At 40.8% G+C, this 19363-nt stretch overlaps 1 protein-coding gene across 11 annotated transcripts in view; it reads left to right on the plus strand.

Annotated features, from left to right (window-relative positions):
* The window catches only part of LOC310886996 (uncharacterized protein), a 164231-nt gene that overhangs the window by 97134 nt on the left and 47734 nt on the right, over positions 1-19363 (plus strand). For 2 of the 11 annotated variants that reach the window (XR_014575569.1, XR_014575570.1), the window contains exons 13-17: positions 2318-2480; positions 3033-3155; positions 6403-6514; positions 7003-11404; positions 14140-14175. Coding sequence is in view for 1 of the 11 variants with exons in the window: in XM_083812366.1 (XP_083668492.1) it covers positions 3033-3155; positions 14140-14175 (159 nt within the window). In the remaining 10 variants the exon portion in view is untranslated. The other 9 variants (XR_014575574.1, XR_014575572.1, XR_014575573.1 and 6 more) reach the window with 9 other exon arrangements.

Raw genomic sequence — 19363 nt, forward strand, 5'->3', positions numbered from 1 at the left:
CTGTAGCTGATGTACATCAGTGGAACTGTGCCAGCTTCCTCCAGCTGAGACTTCGGCCCTTCATTGCTGGCCTTTTTGCAGTTCTCTTATCATGATCCTTTTTGAACCAAGCAGACATACAGCACAAACTCTGTTAATACAGAAAACCGGTACTAGGAAATACAGACATCAAGAAAAAGAAGTATAAAACCCTCCATGATTTAATCCAAACCTTACAAAGGCGTTGTTTCTTTGGGCACTTTCTTTGAAAAGACTACCATTTCAAACAAAACAGAAGGAAATTAGTAGGAAGTGATTATGGAGACAGGAAATCTGAAAGCCATGAAACTGTAAATAAAGTGTTATTTGTACTACTGTACGTGGTGCCCTGCTTTGCATTCCCAGCACGAAATGTTAGACAAGGCTTTAGCACTATAGCAGGGACCAAGTTATTTGGATGTGTTTTCTTTAAAAAGGCTCCAACCATGTATTTCATATGGTTAAAAGAAGAAAGTCTTTTGGACAAATTATTTTGCATGGAATTCATCTGGGCAGATTTTTATCTGAAACTTGGAGCCCTAAAGACAGTCCCCCTTGCAATTTCTTCCTACAGCAAAGGATGTGACTTGTTTAGACATCAAACAAGTATCAAGTGGCTTGATGTTAGTATTCTGAAGCATTGGCTCTACGGCAGGCGCCAGTGCTAACATCATTATACAACTCATGTTGCACGATGACAATCCAGTTCGGCAGCATTTATTGTTTATTTTTATCAGACTTGTAAGGTTCATCTTTTCCATCTGTCAGCATTATCATGTATGAATCATTAATACCGCTAAGAAGGATGCATTACACCATAAACTTGGATCTCAGTTAATGAACCACCTTTCCCTATAGTAATGACAATGAAAAAATGAGAACAGATTTTAATTACTGCCATTATGATATGTTTGCTTTGGCAATGGTTACTGCCTTATGAAAAGTTAACCAGCAAAATTATCCCTACGTCTTTAGTTGTTTGTATACGTACAGTTAGAAAAAAATCCCTTTCCTCTGCCTCCCTCAGCAGCCAAGTATTGTGTTTTGTGCTATAGATTAAAAATGATTTACAAAACTCAGAGGATAATAAAACAAAGCACCTGAGCAACGGAACATGCATGCCTCCAGTTCAGTCCAAAGAGACACTCTTAGGCATATGAACTTTGCAGGAGTTCAGATCCTGTGTTTTCATGTTGTGAGAGGCCACAGAAGGCCTGAGTGCAGCAGTCAGCCCCCAAAAGACAAAGAGGGCTGACAAAGTCAAAAGAAAAGCCTCACTGTTGTTTCACATCATTGTTTCAGGCAGAAACAACTGCTTGAAGCTGCTGTAAGGCCTTCAGTTCCCAGTGGTCTTTCGCTTTCGTATTAAGAGAATCTGGGGGGGGGAGTAAAACCTGGACCTTGATGTTGAACAGACATCCATTTGGAGGGAGCACCAAGGGGTCTGGTTATGAGACCTGTAGTACACCTAGGCTGGTGTGTCCTAGTACAACAGGAAAACCGAAATGACACTGGCATTATGGTGTAGTAAGCTCTGCAAACATTAGCAAGTGGAGCAAGTGGGCCAAACAAAGCCTGACAGAGCAGAAGAGAAGTGAGCTCATGTTAGCAGAGTTTTAATACAGCTGGGTGGGTCATCATGCCAGTACTATTGCTGGTACTATTTCAACGGCTGCAGAGGCTGTTAACTAGATAATATGTCTCCTGAGAGCATTTTGCACCGGATATGGTTAGTCCTGTTTAAAATGTGGCCATGTGGTAAGACAAATTTAATGTAGCTGAGCCCTACTTGCAAGTTCTGACTATGTTGATGCCTTAAAAATTGGCAAACACCTCCTTGCAAAGGGGAAAGGAGAAAAGGACGAAGGTGGAAGGAAAAAAAATGCACTGACTCTTGTTGTACACCAGAGCATAAAACCAAGAGACAGAAAGATTTGGGGTGGGCTTCTTCACTGATTTAGAGTGTTCTCAAAGATACTTTAGTGCCTAGTTGTGTATGGCAAAGCTTAAATTACAGCTGTAATGTTTCGGGTGCCTCCTTCAGCTTTCCTACCCCAAAACATTTTTTTGCCCCACCAGTCTGGTGCCCTTTTCAACTTTCTTAGTCAGAAGAGTTAATATTTTGGGGGATTGTTTTGCTGGCTATGCTAATTGGGCTTGTCTTTCCTTCCGTCAGGGCTTATTATTCGGCCTTTTCCCCTTTTCCCTTCCCCCTTCCTCCCTCCCCTCCAAGCAAGGCAGCAATCTGTTCTTTTTAAACCCTTCATCATCTTTGCTCTCGCCATCTCTGTTTCCCCAGATTTTTGAGATTGTTGACTATTATGTAACAGATGGCCTGACAGACCTCCGACTCTTTGCGGTGATGGCTAGCTTGGCTCAGAAAATAGCAGCACTGGAGTAAGCATTCAGCGGCATAGACGCTCATGAATTTTAACTCCTCAGTGACAAAGGAATTCAAGGGGGTAAGAGCCAATCTATCAGTAGCCGAAGTAATTAGAAGACTTAGATGGCTCTCTAGTGCAGAGTATCCCTTCGCTGCTACAGGCTGTTCATAGTAGATTAGGATAGTCTATGTCCCATTGATCTCTAAACCATAACTATGCTTCAAAACAATGGGACAGCTTAATCCAGAAATTGAGACATTTGAGTAAGCATCAGTGAGGGCTGTTCTTTTGGCTTGTAATGAAAAGTACTTTGCAGCATCAAGCTGGGACGATGTATATCAGGCAGAGTTAGATTTTGATTTTTGTTTCTGTTCCATTCCTTGTTAGCAGGGGAAATTCCTTGCACTAAATGACTTATATTCTCGCTCTAAACATTTAACACTTTTCCCTGCCCTCTTTACCTCTTCTTGTTTTCTTTGTTCTTTGTTATTACTGTTTCTATATATAAGAACTGTTTCTATATACAAGCACTCTATAGGAGTTCTTGTAAGTGACCACAGTTTTGGCACCCTCGTGCAATTTTTTTTGTCATCCCTAAGGAGTTTCTGAATATATTATTATCTTTCCTAGAAATCTAGCCCTTTGCCTTTCAGAAGTATTTCTGTGCCTGACCAGTCAATGGAAGCTTTTCCTGGTAAAGTAGAGGAAAGGGGGAGAAAAGAAACTCGCCTCAGAAGAGCATCCTCAAAACAAGTAAGTCAGTTATTCAAACCAGAGCTAGATTATTATATTTTTAAGATTTTGCTAAATTAAATTACAACACCTGCACCAATGTACTGAAGGAGCAGAATAGTCAGAAAGAAAAGATAAGGTCAAATGACCTTCCACTGAGCTGAAAATAAGGGGAGAGCTGAGCTCGAAGCTTGACTTCTCATAGCTTCCTATTGAGACACTGCCAGTATGTGTAAGCTGGCTAAATTCTTGTCAAGATCTCTGTCTTTCTCTCTTCCCTGGAGTGTAAGAATTGAGCGTATGCAGCAGCAGGCAGTGTACAGCTGGGGCAGGTATTCCATGTGTCCCGTGTCAGGGCCGCCATCTCCACCGTGGCATGGCCAGAGATGTCACGTCCTCACACCCATGCTTACAGCAGGGGCTCTGGGTGCTTCTTTTAGTTCACAAATCTTTAAATTACCTTGAAAAAAATTCATATTCAGTAGGACCCTTACCAAGTTATCAGCAGAGGGGAAATTCCAGCAGTGGAAAAACAGCAGCTCTTTCTCCTCTTAGATGCTATGGCATCCCAGAAGATGAGGGATGGACTTTCCAAAGGTACCCCTGCAGTTTAGGAATACATATTCTATTGGAATTCACTTGTGGAAAAGCCTAATTCCAGCTCATAAAGTCCTTAAAGGATAATTACAGTATATGTTTCTTAGCAAATTGTTTTTTTTCTTTGTAAATAAGGGTTGAACTGAGGAAGAGCTATGCAATTACCACCTTCTTTGCTGTATATTTTTTCTGTTCAGTCATCTTGATGGATTTGGGATGTCAATTTTTTTTTTTCCAGAAACAGACTGAAATGTTAGAACCAAGGTTTTCCTGGGTTTTCTGCAGAATTATATATATAAAAAAAACAATTCAATACATATATGAGAAAGATATACTATGCATATTTTAGTATGACGAAGCAGAGGAAAGGACATTGACAAGTTGTATCTACAAACAATTTTTAATCCAAAGTTTTCAAAAATGAAGCCTAAATCTCAGCTCCTAGATGCATTAGAGAACTGCACTACTCAGTTTCCTCAGATCCTGTGAATCTGGGAGCAGCAGCTTTTGCAGGCTCTCCATAGAAGAGCAGTATATTGGGTCCTTAATTTAGAAAAATGAATAAGCTGCTGATGGTTTTCTTTTTCCTCTTTGTGTTAGTGGGAGAGCAGTTCTCCCTTCTGTGTGCTCACCTGTAATTTGCATCCGACCTTAACCCAGAGCTAGCCCACAGCCCTAAACACTGGATAGGTGACATAGGATATCCCGGAGCACCAAAATTCTCTTTGAAGGGCTCAATTACCCTTTGTCCTCTGCCTCTGCCTATATGTAGTCATACACATACCTCCTCCCCTCAGCACAACTGCAACCTGTGATCAGTGCTGTAAGACACTAGCACCTCTGGGATATAGAAAATCATCCACTCCTTGCCAGATCTCCTTGGTGTTGAGTTTCCTGAGGATAGGTTATCAACAGGAGGATACAACACAGAGGCCAAAGAGCAGCTCCAGGCTCTGTAAGAGGTAATGATCTGCCTGGGCTCTGTGAGTGCTAATAATGTCTTTTAGCAGCAATAAATCGCTCTGTTTTAATTTGAGTGACAGTGTCCCAAATGGCCGTTTTAATAAGGTTTGGAGATTCCGGACACAGAGCATTTCTGCTTTTGCAGCCCATAATAACTAGTTAGTTGTGCTTAAGGTCAAACAGCAATGTCTGGTCAGCAAAATCTTCCTTTTACAAAGTAGCTTAGATTGGGATGAGAAAATAGCATCACTGTTGTAAACTTGGCTTCTCCATCTCAGCCTATTGTTTATGCAAGTGTCACAGCTATGAAATAACTCCTCAAAAAGGAACTCTAGCATTCAGTCCCGGGCAAAAGAAACCTTGGTAAGCATTCCAGTTGGCTGGAGATACCAAGCAGTGACATGTTCATTTTGTTCATTTTTATTTCATGTGGAAAAGAGAGATTTGAAATGTGATCTTGTCAGCCATTAAAAATGAATGTTTCATTTGTAGATCACAATTGCTCCCGAGTGCATGGACCCATGAGGCTGGGAGGCCAGGAGAGATGCTTTCCGCTCCCTGCTGCCAACATGTGGGCCCTGTGTGCTCTCAGCAAATGTTCCCCATCAGCTCTGGGCAGCAGATGGAAGTGGGCAGGAGACATGCTTCAGTCTCTCATACTTGTACTAGGGGCAAATTTCTGCTCTCTCTCTCTCTCTCAGGGCTATCAGAGGGCAAAAAAGAAGAGGTTAGGGGGATTTTGCTTGGGTCAAAGTGCCATGGCCTATGCTCATGCAGCTGCAGTTTCTCTCTGTGTTACCTGTTTGCAGCAATGTCTCAGAGGACAGGGATGGTTTGGGGTATTTTTCATCCCCATGTAACCAGTCTGAGGCTGACAAGGTCACTCCTCAACAAAGTCATGACTGCCTGGCAGCTGTTGGATGGTATGTATAAAATGAGGTTGGTTTCAGCTCAGTTGCTGGGAGAGTCGAACACTTGAGGAAGCCCCCTGCACCTTTTGGTTTGCTGAGAGCCCTGCAGAGCCACCTAAAGCCCACAGTAGCAAGGACATGGGGAACCAAATGAGCAAGAGCATCAGACCCTCATGGTCATGGCCAGTAGCCCTCTTTCAGCAGTGAGTGCAAAGATGGTTTTGTGTTCCATGTGGCTGCTGTCAGAATCCAGGAGGCCAGGGGTTCTGCAACATGGGTCAGGCACTGAGCTCTCCTCTGCTCTTGTCTCCTCCACACGAAGTTGAGAAAAGAGGAACTTACCCCTTCAGGCAGGCATCAGCTAGGGACTGTAAAGTGCTTGAGAGGAAGAGCCATAAAATCCAACAGGGAGAATTCCTATTGCAAGTAAAGGCTGCTGTATAACTTCCCTTAATGGGTCTATTCTGCAAATCTGGTGAAATATTTAGCATCCTCAAGTTGCAACAAGAGGTTTCTGACTTTCATTTCCAACATAGCTGGAAATAGTTCCAACATAGCACCTATTTTTCATGCATTTTTCTATTAATACCTCCAAAACTCTTTATACATAATGTTTAGGTAACTAGAAGGCAATACTTCACAATTTAATAGTTTGGGGAATTGTTCTAATTGTTAATACAAGTCTGCTAGCTGAGGAATATAACAGTAACATGCAAATTTCCTGCTGAAATCAAATCTGATATCCCAGGATTTGTCTGACAGGAACCATGATGTTTTGCTTTATTTTTTTTTTCCAGGCTAATGTTTATACTACCAAGGACAAACAACAGTAATGAATATATATATATCTTTTTGCATTATTTGTTGTTGAATTTATCTTGTCTAGACAATCTACTTTCTGAACTTTAGGTAAGTGAACAGATAGGAATAACCTACATCTAAAATTCATGAAAGACAAGTGCAGCAGTCCTTTGCTTCTTTGTGAGTCAAATGTTCCAGCCCCAAAATAAACATCTGAAAAAAAAAAAAAGAAAGAAAAAAAAAGGTCATTTTGATCGGGAGTCACATGTGAGAACTACCTGAGGGCAAATAAATGTGAGGATCACATTCTTATCAGCCCTTTCTGATAATAATAGCCCGGTCACTGGGGAGAGTCTGTTAGCGTTGGCCCACTGGGTCAGATAACAATCCCCAGGCTCTCCCTCTCTTCCCCTGCTGTGACCCGGCCCATCTGCTTTTCTCTGGCCATATGGTACAGAAGTGTTTGGGACTGGAGACATTATAGCTTTATGCATCTGAATGCTCTTTGCTTTCACTGAAACTTCAGTGAAATGAAATGACATTCCTTTGAATATGCCGCGACAAAAGTTTTTGTTGTTGTTTGGTTTTCATTTCAGGCAGAGTTTAAATGGACGGCAGTGTTTATATCAGCAGAGGATATCTAACAGATAGACGGGCAGGTAAAAAAGCTGACCGTGCATTAACTCCCCAACTTACCTCAAAGGCAATATTATTCATTCTGCCTCATAAAAACAAAAACAGGCTCCAGAATATGCAAAAGAAGAGGTTTTGTTTGTTCTTGTTATAAATAAGCCCAGCCTGACAGGATGCCTGTGTGTCACAGCTTCAGCACAGCCCAGCCTGAAAGCTGTGAAGTTGCACTGCAAAGTGAAGGGAAGAGGCCCATAAGGGCAAGCTGTGCTGGAACCAGGAATCCCTCCCCTTCTCCAGACCAGGCAAGGGGGGTCCCAGGGCATTGCAGCGTGCTGTCTTCCTCTGGCTGAGGAACACACAGGTACACCCTCCCTGAGTGCACTGCAAACTTCCAATTAGGCCTAATGAGAGCTCAGCCCAAGCATCAAAGGAGGGGGAGACAATAGCAAATACACAATACTCCTCTTCAGTGGTCCCTTTACTGAGAGGAGGATGTAATTATTGTGTGGGCTTTAACATAACAAAGCCTATATGTTCATACTGTGGCAGGCATCCTGGGGCCCCTCTCAGTTGGGACCTCTGGACATTGTAGCAAGCACCTGAGTAACGGAAGCCTGAACTGGAAAATTAAAGCAGGGGTTATTACACAAATATTGCCCCAACAAGCCAATTTACAGATTCTCTTGAGGCAAGTGTCCAGCAGCACAACTGTCTTGCGGTTTCTGTAATGATTTTAAATAATAATAAGAAAACATACATCTTCCTATGGAAGCTGGATCCATACCTATGTAACTCCCTTCCCTCATATTTCATATAGGGGTCCCTCATGTTTTAACCCCCTCTATGGAAAGCCCCAAATAATCTGTTATGGAAAGCTCCACAGAATTATGAAATCAGTGAGATTCTCTAGAAGAATGCAAGGTTTTTGGCTACGCTTTTATTTTGTCAGCTAACCCTGACATTTCACAGTTCCAGGGAGGTACCTAACTTTGCTCATTTAAACAAAATAAAAAAAAATAGTGTTTTCAGTTATGACAGGCTCAACAAATCTTGAGATTTCCTATCTGAAGCTGTTTTTAATTGTTAGAAGTCAGAAAATAATTAACATATTTTCCTGGGACATCTGAAGATTCAAAGTTGATTGAGAGTCTCAGTGCTGGAATTTGATGTAGATAGGCTGGCCTTTCTGCCAAACAAAGAGGCTGACCGCCTGCTGCTAGTGTAAAATAGACCCCCAACCTCATGATGTCAGAGTGAGCATTGCCATGCCCTGGGCCAGCATTTAATGGATCAAAATGTGTAAGTCCTCACCCTCTACAGCTACATCTGGCCGTGCTGGAAGGGATGCTGGCAGCACTTCTGGGGGAAGAGGAGGAGAGAAAGAGGGAGGTAGAGAGAGGGGCTGCTTCATCCTCCCCTCTGACCATTCTGGTGGTCTGTGAGACATGTTGAGGCTCACGTTACCTGCAAGGTAATACTAGTCTTTGCATTAGCACCATTCTGGTTCCTCTTTATCTTGGAAAATTTTATACTTACAGAACAAGATTTGGAACCTGTTAACCAATATGCCATTTCACAAGTAGTTTTGCACTGAGCAGTGATTATGGAGCAATGCTTGCTGCCCTGCTGTCAAAGGGAAGAATAGCTTCCTCCCATAATCCCAGGCCCAACTGTCATTTACCTCCTTTCCCTTCAGAGAAATTAATACCCTAAATCTGTATTGTGTATCTTGGGAAAGGCAGAAGGCAGGGAGGTCTGAAAAGCCAACAAAATTCTTGTGCCCTTATTTAGAGTTTAAAAGAAATCAAGTTTTATCATGAAGTCAAATGCTTACATTTCCTATCTGTTTTTTTCTTTTCCTGCTGTTGCCCTTTACTGATATATTCCACTCGACAATGAGGTTTATAAGGATGTATGTGCAGGTGCACACACATGCACACACAAGCACAGCACCTGGATGTGAACCAAGTTGTGAGAGTTCGTAGTTGGTACACCACCAGTCACTGTTGTGGCCCACATAGTTAAGATCATTCATTCAGAGCAAAAAATACTTCTCTCTTTACTTACGTTTTCACTGCCTAGCTTACAAAGAAAAAGAAGGAACGAACATCTGAGTAAATCTGTCATAAAAAAATTAAAAGCAGGTAAGAATGACAACACATTTTTTAGATAATATGATAGCATCTACTGTGAAACTGATTTTCTTTAAAGTGGTTACCCTTTTGAAAGAGAAGGGAAGAGATGAAAGCAAACTTTTATTTATTTATTTTTTTTACTTGGTATTTGCATTCATAGAGGATTCAGAAAGCTTCCAGACCAGGCCCTCTTGTCTTAGATGACGTGTGGAGATTTTTTAGGGGTCACGTTATATTATATGCATCATGTCGCACCAATTAACAGAAATTATAAATAATTGCTAAAGTGAGTTTCTCAACAATGTGCAACAATCTCTCTCCTATCCAACATCTACCTCCCACCCTACAATATCTTTGCTCCTTAAAATATACAGAAAGATTTATAGGATGTTTCAGAATAATGCACTATTAAAAGTTTATATAATCTTAAGTTTTATTCAAGGAATCTATTCATGGTTCACCTTGTCACGTACAAATATACTCCTATGAACCCTATTATGGAACTGATGTAGTTGTTGCAGTATACTTCCCACACTTCATGAAAACAAGCTTACTAAAACCCCGAGGCCAAATAAAAATAAAATGCCAAATACTTTGATCTTCACTATTCTGCTTACAAATACACATTTTGCATTTGAGCAATTCAATCCCTAGTGGGAGAACTTGTACAAGTGCCTTGGGCCTGTAAGCTTTTAGGAACTGCACTGTTTATTTATGAAACATTTATATAGCACAGTAAGAATATGTAGTCAAGAGTAGTCTTCAACAAACAGGATTTCTTACAGGAAATCGGACTCATGATAATACAATATCCTGTTGCAAGAATGGGCCATACACACTGCTTCACAGAATGATGCAACCAGCCCAGGAGCTTGTAATTAGGAGATAATGTGCTCTTGGGGAAAGGCTCTTCCCAAGCCAGTGGATGGGGATGACGCCCTCAAGCCAGAGAATTCATTTCTCATCATGACTTTTTGTTTTCACTGCTTGATATTTTGATGCTACGTTCTCTTGTTTTCCCGGAGAAGCATTCAGTGATGGATCAAGCAAACCAGGGGAAGGAGTTGTTAGTTTGGAGTTAGGTTGGATGAGTTGAGAGTGTTAAGTACTGGGGAGAAGGGCTGATGGGAGTACATACATAAAAAGGGTGAGTGGAGGCTTCCTAATGGATTAATTTCCAAACATAGAAATAGATGACTAGATGACTGATACTTTTCACTTTTCTCTTTTCATTTTTGTAAAGTGAGCTTTTCTGCAAAAAATATTTTTTTAACACAGGGCTTTTTGCATATTTTCATACAGAAATCTTTACTACTGACTCAATGCCCAGTCAGGATTTCTTATGGTTTGGAAATATATGAATGAAACTAAAATTAGTTTGATGCTGGTCTGTACAGTAAAGACCAAGACAGGGTGCAAGCTTGAATTTGCTCAAAGCTGAGTAATGCTAGACTGTTATCTTGTCATTAAGAATTGCTTTGAGTCTCTATCTGTTCAGCAACTCTAATTAATGATCATTTAACTGTACTGTCAGTCCCGTTTAAATCTGAGTGTTGCCAGTTGCTTCCTTCATGCAGGCAGCCAATAGGTGCCGGGGGAGTCGTTCATGCATAGCATTGCCCCAGTGGTGCTGGGCCTATAGCATCCCAGTTTAATAGGGCATTCAGGGCTCATTAGTGAGGAAACACATCAGGAGTGACCGCTCCAGTGCCACACGTTGCAACTAATAGCCTTGCCGAACAGAATCGTTTCTGTTTCTGCTCACTTGTTTTTGAATCCTTTCAATGTCAACAAGTGGTCATGTCGGCAGGAGCCCGCCATTCTCCCCAACAGTTTTATCCGTTGCTCTCCTGAGCCAGACTTGTGTCCTCCTCCATTGTTCAAGCCACAATGGAGCCTGAGCAATCACAAAGGCTTCACAGCCATTCATCATCAGCTCACGAATTCTGGGGCTGAGATTACCCGCCAAACTTTTGGGCCATCGTTTTGGCATAATGTGTGAATGCCCGTGAAATACAAATAGTTTCTGAAGTTTACACTTTTGTTTCAAATACACAGAATGGTGGTCTGGGGAGGGTTGGGGTGAGGGGGCTGGATGGAGGGAATTAAGAGGAAATAAAACCCAACGTTGCTCCAGCTAAAACAAGAAAAGATCCTGTCGAGGGGAGATAAGAGACAATGAGAGCTGCTGGAACGAGACGTGTAGAAAGAATCAACCGGGAAAATGGAGGTATATCCAAATAAGTGTAATCACACTTTTGGCTTGCAAGTTTGGAAGGGGTCCTTTGCAAGGAGATACAGACAGCTCTTGTACAGCTGGGCTCCAGAAAGCTCAGGAATGGGGCACCCCTATGAAAGCTCCCCAGACCCTGTCTCCTCCTTCCATTCATGCTAATAACCAATGTTTCTTCCTGGTTACAGGAAACATGACTGGCAAAAGGCCCGCTGGAAGCATACACCTGCTGTTTGTTATTTGTATTAGGCTAGCATTTAGCTCCTGTTGTGTTAAGCACTGCACAAACGCATGCTGAAAGGCAAACCTCTTGCTTCTTACCCTGACTCAGAGCTCTTCAACAAATAAGATGGATGCATGGAAAGGGAATGGATGTTTTATACCTGGTCTGAAGATGAAGTGACTTGACAAGGGTCACACAGTAAAAGCCAGAGTGTGTGTGTTCCAGTTGATTTTGGAGTAATACTTTTACAATGGAATGCTCTTCCTTCCATCTGAAGTGATTGGGCTGAATCCCACCTGCTTGAATGCTTGGCAAAACAGCAGCAAGGGGGGACATTCATTTACTGTGTACTGACTATTGTCCAGACATGCTCAATACGCCCAAAGCATCCTCCAAATACTTCACTTTGGGTGAGGGAGGAACAGTGCACTGTGATCACAGTGCAGAACAGTGCCATCAGATGTTTGCACAGGATGTGGCAGAGGGCTTGCTGGACATTGCCACCTCTTTTTTAATTTGTGCTCTTTAGTGAACTTTACCTTGTGTTGGTTTTGCCTGAGTAAGGACTAATGACTGTGTCCCAGCCAGCAGAATTCGATTCTTGGATCATTTGGAAATTCCTGTGGGAATCCCACAGTCTCTTCCTAGTCATTTTAGCAAACCAGGAGGTTATGAGGGGACAAAGAGCATTCATAAGAAAGCAAGTGTGATTCTTCTGTCTGTCACTGGAAGATTAAGTATGTCATAGGTTGAAATCATAGCAAAAGATGCTTTTCAGTACAATCAACTAGAAATGTTTTTTTTAGAAATTTAGAATGGAAAAATTTAGAAATTTAGAAAGGAAAATTCTCTTGCTGACTTGTTCACAATACTCTGATAGGAAAAAAACACATGAGCATTAACTGATTTATTTATTTATTTATTTCCCACTAGGACAGCACCTACTAGATGGCCTGGACTGGTATAAAAACCCCAAGTGTTATTTCATGCCTATCAAACACATTTCCTGGTAAAAGTTTTTGGTGTAGAACTACAGCTATCTCCACCAACAAAGCTAGTGGAAAAAACTGTGAGCATTTTAGGCCTTATTTTATGTGATCGTTGCCATTCAAAGACAGTCACAAACCACTAATTCGATAAATACTGAGTTTTCCGTTATCACATTAAGACCTGATGAAAGCATAAGGGACTAACTCTGAAAAGCGGGCTGAGTATAATTCCTGGTTATCTGTTGTCTGTATCTCTCTTGATTTCAGTATAGCTACACCCAACCGATACTGCAGCAAGACAGGTGTTTCTTCTTGCCTCCTGTGGTGTAAAGCAGGAATACTCAGAGCAAAACAACTGCCTGCAATATTCCTCAGTGCTGTTTACAGTTTGAGTACAAATTTATGAGCCTGATCTGGTCTTAATATGAAACTAGGCTGGAGTAATTCCACTGATTTTATTCACACTTGGTGTATACAACTGTGAGGAGTCAAACACTTGCATGAAAACCTTGAGTTCCAGTTATCCTGGTAATTACCACATACAACTGTTGGATGAGTCATCACCGGCGGTAAAGTCTTTATGAAGCAGAGTAAAATAAATACCCAAAGTCAAAGTCCCAGCTACCAGAGGCCTCTATGCAGGGGGTTGATGAGCGAAGGACTCAGAGCTACATCCATTAACTGAACCTTGCACCTCTGAGGGCACAGAGTATTCATCATTCTGGGGCATCTGCAGCCCCAGGTTAGGTGCTGAAGCTCTGTAAACCAGAGGAGAAAAAGGCAGGCAGGAATAGGAACCACAGAAGCTAAACAGGGAACCATATAGTCTAGAAATGCCTCTTTGCTCCATTTTGCATGTGGTTTATTTGACGTGTACAAGGAGCACATATCGTCAAGTCTTGCACATAATATAATCAGAAGAACATCAAAAGTAATCTCAGCAGATTGAGGTGTGATCTGTGTATTTCAGCCACCAGAAATTAAATGGGCATGCCTGGGCACAGCATCATGTATTCAGGGATCCTCAGACTTATTAGCACAGGGACCCTACCTGTCCCTGGGGTTAGTCAGCAGCTTTGCAGAATTTAATGTGCAGAAGTGACTTGTGGAGCAATGGAGCGAAAACCCAGTTATGGTCAAAATCTTGACTTGGTAAATCAAATGGGGTTTTGGCCTCAATATGTTTTTGGGTACTTACCCCAGTCACCTCTACCACAGCCATAATGGTATGCATCTATTCAGGCTTTTCAAGGACAGAATTTTTCTTTTTTCTTTTCTTCCATTTTTCCCCCCTCTCTAAAGCTGCTTATGAAAGAGGTAACTGCTCCTTTTCACAGTCAAAGCAGGATATTCTGAACTGAATGCTAACTAGACTTGGGGCCGGACTGAAGAAGGGTTTGGGCAGTTGTTCAGATCTGGGTTTTTGGCTTCAGGGTCATAAATAATCATATATAGAGAAAACTGTATCCGGAAAATGTTTATCTAGCATCTTCTGAATTTCCTTTATTTTTTTTTTCCAGAAGTTGGAGGTTTTCCCTAAAAGAAGGGAAGTCATGGTATGTTAAAATTTTTCTCTTTTTTTGTTGTTGAATTCTGCAGTTTTGTGAGAATATTGATTAGCTGTGTGGTCTTTAGGACCTGGAATTAAATGTGCCAGCCTGGGTGGAGACAACATTTTAATGGTCTTCACAAAGCTCCTCTCTGAGTTTCATGTAGAACTCTGTAACTAGTTACCACGTCTCCTCTCAAGTCCAGATCCTGCAAAGACTTAACTTTATGCGTCTGCCTAGATATAAACTGTTAATTTGTTTAAAATTCTTCCCATTGTGATGAGTTCTGATTTTTCTGAAAGAAAAATACAGTGAAAGTGAGGTGAACACCTATATCTCTGTGGATTTAAGGCATGCATGTGGAGAAAACAGTAAGCTGAGAGGTGTGCTTATACCCCAAAGTGAGGTTTTTCTCATTAAAAAAATTACTTTTATTCATAGTGTCCAAAATCACATTTGAACATAAAATGTTTCACTATATGAGCAGATGACTTTCTTTTTTTTTGTTTGTTTTTGTTTTTTTTTTAATGATTTCAAATAAAAGGAGAGAAAACATTAAAAGAAAACAAGTGGGGAAGTATTCTGAGCTATGTTAAGCAACTGGCTGGGGGCAAACCTTGTTCCTGATACTGATCACATCAGTAGTTGATACTGTTTTCTGGTATCACACATCAAAATGATATTTCAAAATTCCACATGGCTTCTTTTCTTGCCATCAATAGATACATTGTTCAGCATTAAGTAAATCAAGCACCTGAGATGTCACATAGGTATGTAAGTCTTATTTTGCTCAATGTCTTGCTTTGCATCCCATATTTGTCCAGAAGTGTTAATTTTAGGCCCAAAAGTTACTCCAGGTTGAGTCAAATAAAAACTTCCCTCACCTCTATCCTGTCACAGAAGTTCATTTTATCTTCTTCTGTGGATATCCATGCTTCACAGCTGGCCTCCTGTGTTTAAATAGCAATGTTTATGCTGTTGTGCTAACCTTAGTTGTAAGTGTAAGGTGGCTAGAGACTGGTGGTAAGAGGGAAAGAATACCAGAGAACTGAAGTAAAGTTTAGTCTGTTGATCGAACACAAGCCAACCCAGCTTTCATTGCTGCATGCTCATATGCAAGGGATTGCCTTTGGGTGCAGAGATTTTACGGCATCAAAAGTGTATTTTCCCCTCACACTTTCTAGGAATGTAATTTGCTTTATCTGGAGCAAACTTTATTACATAGCTGTTAGTTTCTTTTCTTTCTTTCTTTTTCTTTCTTTCTTTCTTTCTTTCTTTTTTCTTTCTTTCTTTCTTTCTTTCTTTCTTTTTTCTTTCTTTCTTTCTTTCTTAATTCTTTCATTTTCTTTTCTTTTTCTTTTTTTTTTCTTTCTTTTTTTTTCTTTCTTTCTTTTTTTTTCTTTCTTTTTTTTTTTTTCCAAGGGCAAGTAACTTAGAGAATAGCATTTCCCTGTTGATTGCTCTACCATTCATTGAACAGCATATGGTTTTTGTCTTGGGAATCATCCAACATGTCACAAAGGAAGTGATACTGGACAGTTACTAGGCAGCTTTTGTATACTTTGGGGATAGGGGAAGATGGTATTTTAATAGATTTCCTTGGGGATCTCTTAGAAGGATAATTTAATTGTTGAAATCAAATTTTGGACCCCTGTCACAAATCATTACCTTATCTTTCATCCATCTATTCCGTTGTTGTTCAGACTAATAAAATATGCACACTGCCCTCCATTCATGTGATTCTCTTCATACGTTTTTAACTGGTAACCCCGGCTAATAATGGGTAGGTGGCCTGTTTCTGGCTGAGGATTTTTTTGAAGGAATGGATAGTTTCTCTAGCTACCACATCGACAAGGGTGGCAATGCTCATTCACTCAAAATAAAAAGTCACAGGAGCAGGAAAATGACTGAAAGAGGAGGATGCAACCTGGAGCATCTCCTCAAACATTTGCATTTTGATCACTTGCAGGCAAATTCTGGACAAGTGAGATGTCTGCAACATGATCTCAAGGCCCTTCTTGGTGGAGTTGTTTTCTCCATTCCTGTGGTGGTGTTTTATCCGTTCACGTTTTCTCTTCGTAATGTTTACAGGATTTAGTTTGATGAATTTTTTCGCATCTGTTTGATTGAAGCATATGAGATGAGGTGTACCGTCTTCTCTCCTTTGTAATTTTCTGGCTTCTTCTATCACCCAGCAGCTCTCTGCCTGCCCTGAGTTGGAGAAACAGCTTGTGGTCCTGCTGCCTCAGTTGTTCTTTGCCAGGTCCAAGCAATGTGCCACTTGCAGAAATACAGACAAGCAGCATCTCTGTCCATCACATACCATTGTCATCTACATCTATAGCCTCTCTTCTTCCCTTGGGAGCTTGCTATGGTTATTCTGAGGATAGTATGAAGGAGCAAGGATCTTCATTCCAGCAATTTGGATAGGAAAAGTGGTATCTAAACTGTCAGAGGCAATTTTAGGTGAGAAAAAAAGTGAATAGGCAGCAACATCAGGACAGCACGTGCTATGAAGTTAGTGGTATGGTCTCAGAGCATCCTTAACCTTTTGCAAACCTTCAGGTGTCCAAGAAGCTTGACCTTGATCTGAAGGCTGCATCAGCCTTCTGGTCACTCTACAAATTTAGAAGTGGAAAGTCAAAAACATGGAAGTTTATTATTTCTCACTGTCTGACCACATTGCTCAGACATCTCTGTTTGACCACAAGGTCATTGAGGGGATTGAAGGATTTTGGGTTAAGTGATTGTGATTATTTATAGACAGGATTTTCAAAATTGCCTAGGCTTGGCCTATGTCTGCTCCCATAGAGATAACTGGAGTTTTTAAAAAAGAATCACTGTATCACTGAAGAACTCAAATTTCTCCTGAAGTGCTCCCTTTGCAGGCACCGAACAAACAACATCTATCCCTACTGTTGAGTATTTACCATGCAAAACAGAATACCAAGGGGCACCAGGTCCAAAACTAAAATTGTTGGTGTTTTAGACAGAGATGGTAGGCATTGGCTGCACGATGTTTGCTCACTCATTTATTGGCCGCAATTCTCTGCTCACATCTTGCTTCTAACTAAAGCATCCTTTCACCTCAAGAAATATTCTCTGAGCTGTTGTGAGGTCAAAAAATAAATATATTTAAAAACACAATGAATAGCTTAAATAATAATGGCATTTAGGGGCTGTTTCTGCCAAAGTCTAGCTACAGTCCTTATTGTCTTAGAATGAGAATCATTATGCAAGTTAGTAGGTGAGCTCCTAAAATAAAGGAATTTTTTTCTAGTTACTTCACCTAAAACAGGATCAAATCTAGTGTTTGGGAGCTGATGCCTGCTAAGTGCAGTTCTTGCATGTTTCTTTATCCCCAGCCCTAAGAAAACCCTAGGTTTTTTATGTTTCATCAGAAATGTTTTTCTGGAACAAACCAAAACAAACAGAGCCCAACCAGTCTTTTGTTGGTCACTCCACTTCCCAAAGGGTCCTGGGCACTTAATGACACAGCATCTGTCTTGGATGCTATTGAAGGCATTCAGCCCCTAAATGCTCTTCCACTGACATTCTTTTTTACTGTGGTATTTGACAAACTCATACAAATTTGGTAGAGGAAAGGGGAAAGGCGTTTTTGAATGGGGAAGAAAATATTTACTCTTCTGTCCACCTGATAATCAGTGAAAATTCTCAAGAACCGCTGTATGCCATTTCTACTTGTTTTCTACTTTGGGGGAAAACAAGTATCTTGGTGTCTTCTTATTCTTGTTAAAATTATTTTTGTTCTTGCTATTAACAACCACAATCGGAATAATCCCTGTAGGATTAAAAATTGAAAGCTCCAAGCCCCAGGGCCCTTTTACTAAATGTGCTCAGGATTAGACCCAAGATTTGTGCTGCTTATTTCAAATTATATTTTCACTAATTTTTAAGGAGAAAATGAATGCCATTTCTTCAGCGGTAAAACCTGCGGACAGAGTCTTTTGAGGATTGCCCCTTTAAACCATCCAAGGTGTTTATTTTGTATATGAAGAAAGACTTTACTGCTCTGAGTAACACAATCGTGGCTGTGTGTCGAAATGGTGTGTGTGTGTGTGTGTAAGGGGGAAGGACAATTGTTCTTTTTGTTCTTAAAGCACCAATGTTCCTTTTTTATAAAGAGATTTTAGTGTAGCCCTCTGTATTCTTCCTCACTATAGAGAAATCCAGTGAAATAGTATCTATTTCCTCAGATTGCTGTCCTAGATACCATAACACCAAATGGGGAGTAGATGTGCTAAATTAGAGGGGATTTTTTATCACCTTTGTGGAAGTGTTTGTTCTTGTATCTTTTCTTTTTCATCATAAAAAGGGGGAAAAAAGAAAGAAAAAGAAAAACTTCACAGAATAGTAAACCTGAGACATGGATTCGAGTGCCAGACAGTTGAATGAACAGGATAATCGGGGTATTTTTTTTGACAGGTGCGACAGCCTGCCTATGACTGGCATTATAATCATTACCATTTTAATAAGGCTCTAATAGGGGGGCCGATAATTCAATGGGGTGTGAGGATCCTAATTCAACTCCCAATCCCACATGAATGTGCTAGAATTTGTGGGCTTTGTTTTCCTCTTTTGTACCCCTGAATGCAAATAATTACTGGCTATAGATTCAAAAATTCTTAGAACTGGAGGCTAAATTAGCTCTCCTAATACTGCACAAGAATGTCAATACTCAGGGGGGAAAAAAAGGAAGTAAGTGGTTTTTGGTTGTTTTTTGTATTACACTTGTGGTACTGCAAAGGTTCTGCAGCTTAAGTGGTTTGGTTGGCAGCGTGAATAATACCAGCACTGTTTCTAAAGGACGTGCAGCTCGCTTTTTTTTTTTTTCTCAAAAGGAAACGTAAATCTATTTGTCTGAAATTCATTTCTGAAAAATCATACGCTGCTTTCTACCTGCTATATTTTGTTGATGCTGCTGGTATATTCCAGTCTATATCCTTTCAGCAGTGGTTTGTGTTATGTTCAACATCCGTGATGGTACTTTCACAAGAGCCCTTTGGCTCTAGCATAGTTATTTTATCCTGTTCAGATGGCCTTATAAGACAATTCTGAATATTGCTGTAGTGCCTCACCTTGCAGTTCCAGGCTGGGTGCTGAAGACACTGGGTTCTTGCAGGAGCTGCTCAGCACCAGAGCAGAATCAGTCTCAAAACTTAGGAGCAAGCAC

The sequence above is a fragment of the Anser anser genome (genome assembly GCF_964211835.1).
Source record: "Anser anser genome assembly, chromosome: 1".
NCBI classification, from domain to species: Eukaryota; Metazoa; Chordata; class Aves; order Anseriformes; family Anatidae; genus Anser; species Anser anser.